Below are 9,230 nucleotides of genomic sequence, written 5' to 3'. Positions count from 1 at the left end.
TACTTCATTTGTGTTTACTCTTTGATCATTTTCTGATTATTGTTTTGTTGTTAAGACCATTAAAAGCATAATATTGGAGACTACTTTGCAGTTTAGGGCTTAGGTTTTTTTTTAATGATTTATTTTACCCAGCAGTGTAATGCACATGTGAGTCAGACTTTCAGCTTGTATGACGTAGGTGTGATGGTTCACTGTTGGTACTAATCCAGCTTTGCAACATCATCTTCAACATAGTGTACATAGTTCTGGAGAAAAAAGGTGGCTTGTGAGTGTATTTATTGCTATCTGTCTGCATTTATATAATAATTATAAATAACTTGTCTAACATCTCATCAGTGATGTTTTGAAACTGGTCCTCACACATAATGTGTGTACACACAGATCAGTTTCTTGGAGACTGATGAGATCAATCAACAATTTGACATAAAGGCTGATTAAAATATAAATTATAAATCAATAGTAAAATGCAGTAATACATTTAATCAACATGTATATACACTGGCATCCATCAGAACATTCAGCACACACATATGTACGCTTTCAGAGAAGTCAGTTTTTCAAAAATACACAATACAATGAGAGAACAGTCCATATACAATTATGGGTAACTGCATGTATTACAGTTGTGGTGGGTTTTTTGCCACTGAAGAAATATAAAAGTTTATTTTCTTGTGAAAAGCTGCAGGACATTATTGTAATAAAGAAAGATCTGTGCTTTTGACTGCATATGCACAAAGCCTGAGCAAAAGCAGATATCCTGGACATCCCACGGCTCAAGAGTTGTACAGGAAAGGGGGGATAAAAACTGAGGGGAAGAATTCCATACTTTACTCTGATGAGTTTACTCCCTATGTGCTCTCTCTCTCTCTCTCTCTCTCTCTCTCTCTCTCTCTCTCTCTCTCTCTCTCTCTCTCTCTCTCTCTCTCTCTCTCTCTCTCTCTCTTTTTTCTGACTTTTAATAATACTATAGATTAACCTCGGAAAACCCAAAAAACAGGCAAATGTAAGAGACAGGAGTACTCAAAGGTTATGCAAACACAAGAAAGAATCCCTACAATGTACATCAATGAGTATAAAAACAACTCCCACACATTTATTGATCTCCATAAATCCAGGATTCTTTATTTCTCTACTAGTTCGAACTAATGCAATTATTTTAAATGTCATTTTCCCTAAATATTTAGAAACGCTGTATAGCCGTTTTTTTAATTTCTGATAGTATTGAAACCATGTTATTAAAGAGGCAAATGAAGAAGATATAAATATATATGAGGATCTATGAGGACGCTGTTCGGCAGCACGGCTCTAAAAATAACACTTAAAATGTTGTTAAATGCCTGAAATTCTTTAACAGCCTGTGGACTTTGCTGAGCAGATCTTCCTCGCTTTAACGCTTCCAAGACAAGTAAGGCAAAGGACAAGCACTATTTTTCTTTTAATGTTATTTTAGCTCTTCCCTGTCGTGTCCTTATAATACTATACTGTATAGTGAGGAGATCATTTTTCAGGGCTTTCGCATGTTCTTTTAAAGTTCAGTTGATGCGATTGATGTTGCCAGGTGTTTAAATCTGTGTCATACAAAAAGTTTACATTTTACTGAACACTTTACCCTTTTCCTGTGATATTTGGACCTCTGAAACTGAAATTTCTGAGAACAACTGGATGGTTGTCTTTTTCTTTTTAAAAACTAATTGTCTACTGTGGCAGAGCTGTTTACACTGTTGTATATTAAGATGCCGGTTTGTTAGACAAACCTAGATTATATGTAAACCACCTGTTGCTGAGAGAGAAATAGACATGGTGTGGTCCTTGTGCTGGTCTATCAGGCACAGCAGCATTGCTGGAGGTTTAAAACATATTGTACAACTCCCATTTGCTCCCCGGACAATTTGGAATTGCTTTCATTCTATCTTTCCTGCTCTCAAGATTTCACAGGCTTATTACACTTTCTGTTGTGGGTCTAGCGTTTGCTTTTTTTTTTTTAATGTAAGGCATCCATAGACAAATTCATAGCATGCTAGTGTTGAAAATGTGCCGACAAATTTGGCCACTAACATACAACACTATATGGTTAGAGTGAAAGAATTAAAGTGCCCTGAATGAAGTCCGGATCTCAACCCCTCTGAACACCTTGGGGATGAGGTGAAACACTGACTGCACTTCAGATATGTCATGAATGAATAATAATTCTCACAGACACACGTCACAAAAATCTACTCAACAACCTTCCCAGAAGAATGGGGGTTTATATAACAGTGACAGGACTAAATGGGATTTTTAACAAGAAAAAAGTTTTTTTACGCTACCATCATTTCACAACATGCAAAAGAAGCATCTGTATGCCAGACAAGATGCAATATGTCTTTATTTACATCATCATTAGCGCCCTAATGTTGGGTCTGTGCTCATTTTTTCCGACTGTACTAGTCATCTGTGATTTTGGAAGAAGGTCAACCATCTGAAAATGAAACCATATAGTTTACATTTTTAATGCTGCTGGTTAAATGTATTTTACTATATTTATATCCAACAATAATTGAGAGCATAGAAAAATAAATAGAGGGAAAAATACTAGAAACTACCTAGAATACAGCAACAGCTCCTCAATCGGGATATATATTTTTTTAAGTAATGAGTTGTTACAATGCTTCTTGGTGAACTGACTGCTCCGAATAACTCATTAGGTGCAAATGAGTGTGGGACTGTGTGTGTAATAAAATAGGATCTCATCTGGGGTGTATTTTTGCCTCACAGCTGGTGGTCCCAATATCAGATCAGATAAGTATTGGCAATGATTTCTTTATGGCAACTTATTTCACAAGTATGACCACACAGTTATGTGTTACCACTCATAGCGCAGTTTTTGCAGAACACGATCTTCAAGCGTTTGTTATAGATCACAGTGACCCTTATAGTGACCTTGACGAGGGTCAAAGTAGCTACTAAAGATTAATGAATGAACAAATTAGGAGATGGCCACAAGCAATATTCCAGGAATGCTGTCAAACAGTGGTGCATTGTTTTTGATAATAATGAATAACCGTTGTACTTTTGCAGCTAAAATCTCGAGGTTCACATGCACTCTCAGGATCTGTATCTAGATATTGCTTTAAGAAGAAGAGTTAGTTAGAATTCTTTCTGGGACTTTTATTTTGAAACCTCTCATTTTCGCCCCACTCTGGTTATAATGTTTTCAAGCTAGACGATGTCTGACAACGCAGAATCTCCCACAGAACCGCAGAAAGAAGAATCTTCTCCCCAAAATGTCGCATCAGATTCCGGAGAGACTGCAAAGACGGGAGAAAGGAAAAAGAGTACGTTTTTAATCTGCACTAAGGTCTGCGTACAGGCAAAGCCAACTAGTTATCCTGTTCGCCTGATGTGTGTTATCGTTGCGCGAGCTACTTCCGGGATGTTTGATTGACAGGCCGTAGGGCGAATGAAATGGCGAGATTTTATGCGTTTCGACCAATCAGGGAGCTGCTGGTCTTGAACACATCAGTGTGCTAGCTCTCTCTCAGTGATCTCTGTATTAGCCTTAAGAAAAAGAAAAATGTTTTCGATCACATGTTGCCTGCTAGATGTTTCACTTAAATTAACTGCTTATTATACATTTTTATTGACTAAAGAAAGTATGTCATAATAAATAAATGTATAAATAAATGTTAACAAGATATTGTGTTGTAAGAGTTTTAACTGATAAATGTCAGTAGTGAGCCAAAAGTAATAAAGATAAGTCTATAGTGTATTTATTATTATTATTATTATTAAAAGTAATAACAGATCATACAATCATGTAATGCATATCAGCAATTAAAACGAACCAAAAACAAATAGTACACTGACAGGTCAGAGTCTGGTCCTCACATTTCATAGCTTCAGGAATAAGAATAATTATTATTTTTCATTTGTAACTGAAGTTTTAATACTTTAAACACCAGTACTATTTTGATGGCGAATGGTGAATATTCAATATTATTTCCATGTTTCAAATAAGTTGTTGAGGTTTTCGTTGGGAGTGATGAGGATGGACAGGATTAGAAATGAGTTTATTAGAGGGACAGCGCATGTAGGACGTTTTGGAGACAAGGTAAGGGAGTCGAGATTGAGATGGTTTGGACATGTGCAGAGGAGGGACATGGGGTATATCAGTAGGAGAATGCTGAGGATGGAGCCACCAGGAAGGAGGAAAAGAGGAAGACCGAGGAGGAGGTTTATGGATGTGGTGAGGGAAGACATGCAGGTAAATGGTTTGGGTGAAAGAGGCAGATGTGGAGGACAGGGGGGTATGGAGATGGATTCGAATCTTTGACTTGTGGCTGTATAAGGCCAAGAGTTCCTACAAGCTTCACGATGATAACGCTCTTGGATGTGGTCTTCCAGCTACTGTTACTGTCTGACTGTTCACTGATGGACGCAAAATTGTTCATGGTGATTGAAGTCCTTAACCATTGTAGCACACTCTTTATAGTAATTACAGCCCAAATCCATGCTTCCATGCTAATCCATAGTTCTTGAGTGGCTTAAGTGTTAAATTAAAATTATTTTATTATATAATTTAAATTTGAATATTCATTTAATTTTGAATATGACTATAAATAGCATTACTGTTTTGGAGCAGACTGGTGAACATACAGGGTGTATTCCGGCTGCTTTAATTAAATTAAATAAAATTTAAATCAATTAATTTAATTCAAATGTTTTTTGTATCTCGCACTTTCAAAAGTAGACATTGTCTTGAAGCAGCTATAAGTTTGTCCCTAATGAGCAAGTCAGTAGCAACAGTGACAAGGAAAAACTCTAAGATGGTATGAAACCTGTTTTATAATAATTTCAGTCCAAACACATCCTCGAAGATCTTTAGTTGCGCGCGTTACGTGATCATTATTTTTGGTACTTTATTACAATTTTAATATCTAATAAAATGTTACATTTTTAATTCAACTTTAAATAACTACTATTTTGGAGCTGACTTGTGAACTTTGATATTCTGGCTGGATTCATTTAAATATATATAAAAAATGTACATTGTTCCAAAGCAGAAAGATTTATCTTTGCAGAAATAAATAGTTTATAAAATCTGAATTAAGGTGTTAGTGCCAATAAGTTTATTCCTAATGAACAAGACAGGGGCAAGAGTGGCAAGGAAAAACAGAAGAAACCTTAACAGGCCCAGACGCAGAAGGGAAACCATCCACATTTAGGTCACATTTAGTCATATTAAACATATTAAAAATGTTTAATATGACTATAAATAGCATTGCTATTTTGGAGCAGCCTGGTGAACTTTAATATTCTGGCTGGTTTACTGTCCTACAAACACATTTAGGTTAAAGTTTTGGGGTTTTGGTTGTAGAACGGAAGTTATTTATTAAAGATTTTATATGTAAGTCAGTACAGTGGTAGTTGGCTTTTCTACTGCAAACTAAATCACAATGGAATTTCCATGGAATTACCACCTGTATTACCACCTGCAATTAAAATATAAAGACTTTTTCTGAAATGCATCAAGAGCTAACATTGATCATGAACATACAATAGAAGAATCTCTGCACATAAATAATGCATTATGTGAAAAACACACTATATCTTAGTCATCTACAAAAAGCTTCAAACAATAACAGCTTAGTCATTCATTCCCTCACCTTTAATGTATGATTTATCCTGGTCAGGGAATGTGGTGAATCCAGTGCAGGAATTACAACATGGATGGGATTCCAGGCCATTTCCAGACAATATGCACACATGCATGCATACATGACATTTTGGCGTAAACATTCTTTCTTGTAAAGTGTAGGAAATTGGAAAACTTGGAGAAAACCCCCACACACACTTAGTTAAATGTGTTCAGTTTAGAAAATCATGATCAAGAACACATTTATCATTGCAATCAAGATATTTTCAATATTGTGTTCTAATAATATTTTTTTCTATTTGTGCCTGTTTTTCTCTTTGGTTTTCCCAGTTGATGTGCTCTTGAAGGCAGTAGGAGACACTCCTATAATGAAGACTAAGAAATGGGCAGTAGAGAGAGAGAGGACCATTCAGTCTCTGGCTCAGTTCATCTCACGCTTTCTTAAACTTGAGCCCAACGAACAACTGGTACCCTTTATTTCATCACACACATAGTTCATACAGTGAAATGGTGTCAGGAAGTGATTAGTCATCAAATTTCTAATTTTATACATCACATACAAATATATACGTAGTATGACATGCAGTGAAATGCTTCATACCACTGTCCAGCATTCAAGTACAAAAGGAATAGAGTTATGGATATAAAAAAAAAAAATTAATAGAAAAAAATAAAATGAAGTAGATAATATAACGTGTAAAATATAGAAATATATTAGAATATATGTATGTATATATGAAGCAGTATGTATGGCAGATATTGACAATACAAATGAAAGTGATTTAGTTTACATTATGCCATATCATGAAATTGTGTAAATTTTTTTTGCAGTGTTGTCTTACACATTTTTCCTTTTTTTTTGTTTTTTTTTTGTGCAGTTTATTTATATCAATCAGTCCTTCGCTCCATCACCAGATCAGGAAGTGGGTGTCCTGTTTGACGTAAGTCTTATGGACAATCTGGCCATGGCTAATTCTTGTTTTTATGCATATATGCTCTGGATTATTAGATTAGGAACTAATTAATAGTTGAAACAAAGACATTCTTTTAGAATGAGTTTTGTTTCTGAGTAATAACCTGAAACTTGTACCGTGACTCATTGAGCAAGGTTTGGGTTGCACAATTTGATTTGATTTATTGTTTTACATTTCTGTCATCTGACAGGCGTACGCAATAGTATAAACTCATGACACAGTGTGATTTGTAAGAGGCCACACCATTTCCTATTTCTTAAAGACACTCCTGATATTGTTGTCTGTATTAGGAGATTTAAGATCATTAAACGAATGGTGATACAGAATATTGTTACTGCTGTCTTAACCACATCATTATAGGAGTGAAATTGATCACACAAGTTTTTAGAATGCGAAAACATATCCTTCATTAGTTGATAGATAAACTAATAAGGATTTTTAGTTAAAAGATTATTGGGTTAAAATGTGAGTAAACAGTTATCTTGTGGAACTTGTATCACAGAACTAAATTATTAGAAAGAGAGAGACTGGAACTACAGTTTACATTTATATTTATACATTTATATACACACACATAATATCTCATTTATACACCTGAGCAGTTACGAGTGGAGGATCTTGTTTAAGGGCCCAGCAGTGGCAGCTTGGTTGTGCTGGGATTTGAACTCGGTCCCGTGTCATAACCACTTCAGTTACACTTCCCAATTTATGTAGACATGCAAGGCCTGTGGAGGTGCAGGAAACCATAACAATATGCTGTGCCTTAATTTAGATTTTTTTACTCTTGTAATTATACATATAATTATAATATGTGAGACATGATTTCATAATGAATAAATATTTGATCAAACGAATTTATATTGGCTGTAATTGTGTAATTAGTGTGATTAGGTTCAGCATGTTGTCCTTACAGTTCTTTAAAGAATTAAAAAAAAACACACAAACAACTTTGTAGCACCAGTGATTGAATCATTACGATGAAATCCGATGAATTTTTTCCTATTTCCATTTTTCTGTGTTTTGAAACGTTGACTGTATAATACCATGAATATGAGTTCCTACAGACAATGCTCTTGGAAAAGGTCATTTGTTTTATTCATTTGTTTTAAACATGAATATTTTCTCACAGGAGCTTTACAAAGCATGGAAACATTATATAAACTTTTTATTATATACAGTTTTTTTTTTATACATTATTGTAATTGGCTTATAACTTTCAGCAAAAAATCCACTTATAAACTAAGCCTGTATTGAATACAAGAATATATGACAAAGTTTAATTTGATGTGAATTATATAAATATATAAATAAGAAATGTAGTCATTCTATACTGTAATACAATATACTGTAGAGCATCATAGTAATATCGAACACTGGTCCCCAACCCCGGGGCTGCGGAACGGCACCTGTCTGTGGGTCACTTGTTACTGGGCTGCACAGAAAGAATACATAACTTACATTATTTCCGTTTTATTTATTATCTGATTCTGAACAATGTTTTATTTTGGAAAATGACCGGATTCTCTTCACCACATCTGTCTATGACTCACTCCTGATGCATGTGAAGATGCCTCTGTCACATGTCTTACCTCCATCCGCTACCTTCTTAAAGGGGCTGCTCCGGCCGCTAACACATAATACATTACCGCTAAATTCAAACCCCCAAGCCAGCAAAATAAACAAAACACAACAGTGAAAAGTGTAACTTTCCTTATTGTTTGATTGTTGGTTCCAGATGGGCTGTTTTTAGTATTTGAATAAGAATTTGTGAGGATATTATGGGAACAAACTAACCCAGACTAGACAGCTGAAGACTGGAGGTGACCTTTTGTCTAATCTATAAATGTCTAGTGAGTCTGTGTCCATGATTCCCTGATTCCTGGTTCTTGGCAGACACGAGTGGAACCTTAAGGTTTGATGTTTTGTGGGTTCTGTGATGCTTTTCTGCTCACCAGGGTTGTAAAGAGTAATTATGAGTTACTATATCCTTCTGACAGCAAGAACCTGTCTGGGAAATTTTCACTCTTATCAACAAGGCATTTCCTTCCACAGATCTGTCGCTCGCACAATGTTTTTTTTTTTTTTTTTTTTTTTTTTTTTTTCTCTCCACGCCATTCTGTGTAAACTATGATGTTTTTGTGTAATATTCAGAGGAGATCGTCAGTTTTTGACCAATTCAAACCAGTCCATCTGCTACCAGTTACAGAGATCATACTATTTCTTCATTCTGATGTTTTATATGAACATTAGCTGCATGATATTTTGGATTGTTGGTTTAGATAATTTCATGAATAGGCTGTTGTACAGGTATTCCTAATGAAATATTTAAAAGTCCCTTTTTATGCTTTCAGTGTTTTGGCAGTGATGGGAAACTGGTTCTTCACTACTGCAAGTCACAAGCCTGGGGATGACACACACACACACACACACACACACACACACACACACACACACACACACACACACACACACTGTACTTGTTAGTTTTTTTAATGACCAAATACTTTTCTTTTTGTCTTTATGTAATAAATGTAAATAAATTATTATGAACGTATTTCAGGTTTCTTTTCTTTTGCTAGAGATCTCTCTCAGCATATTGTTGCATGTTGCTGAGGCAGAGG

At 35.2% G+C, this 9,230-nt stretch overlaps 1 protein-coding gene across 1 annotated transcript; it reads left to right on the top strand.

Annotated features, from left to right (window-relative positions):
- Nucleotides 1–3,152: 3,152 nt before the first annotated feature.
- atg12 (ATG12 autophagy related 12 homolog) lies at nt 3,153–9,163 on the top strand. The gene is made up of 4 exons (XM_083532010.1): nt 3,153–3,314; nt 5,966–6,102; nt 6,514–6,576; nt 8,961–9,163. The coding sequence occupies exons 1-4, from the start codon at nt 3,206–3,208 to the stop codon at nt 9,018–9,020; spliced, it is 369 nt and encodes a 122-aa protein (XP_083388136.1). The 5' UTR covers nt 3,153–3,205; the 3' UTR covers nt 9,021–9,163.
- Nucleotides 9,164–9,230: the final 67 nt, after the last annotated feature.

This window comes from Silurus aristotelis (assembly GCF_946808225.1).
Source record: "Silurus aristotelis genome assembly, chromosome: 1".
In the NCBI taxonomy this organism is placed as follows: Eukaryota; Metazoa; Chordata; class Actinopteri; order Siluriformes; family Siluridae; genus Silurus; species Silurus aristotelis.
The sequence above is the reverse complement of the archived record's forward strand: the minus strand, read 5'-3'. Positions and strand labels throughout refer to the sequence as shown.

Bases quoted from the DNA above. Each gene is read 5' to 3' on its own strand.
- atg12 (XM_083532010.1), top strand. From the start codon at position 3,206: ATGTCTGACAACGCAGAATCTCCCACAGAACCGCAGAAAGAAGAATCT. The intron at 3,315-5,965 runs GTACGTTTTTAA...TGGTTTTCCCAG, and splicing joins GACGGGAGAAAGGAAAAAGA to TTGATGTGCTCTTGAAGGCA. The intron at 6,103-6,513 runs GTACCCTTTATT...TTTTTTGTGCAG, and splicing joins TTGAGCCCAACGAACAACTG to TTTATTTATATCAATCAGTC.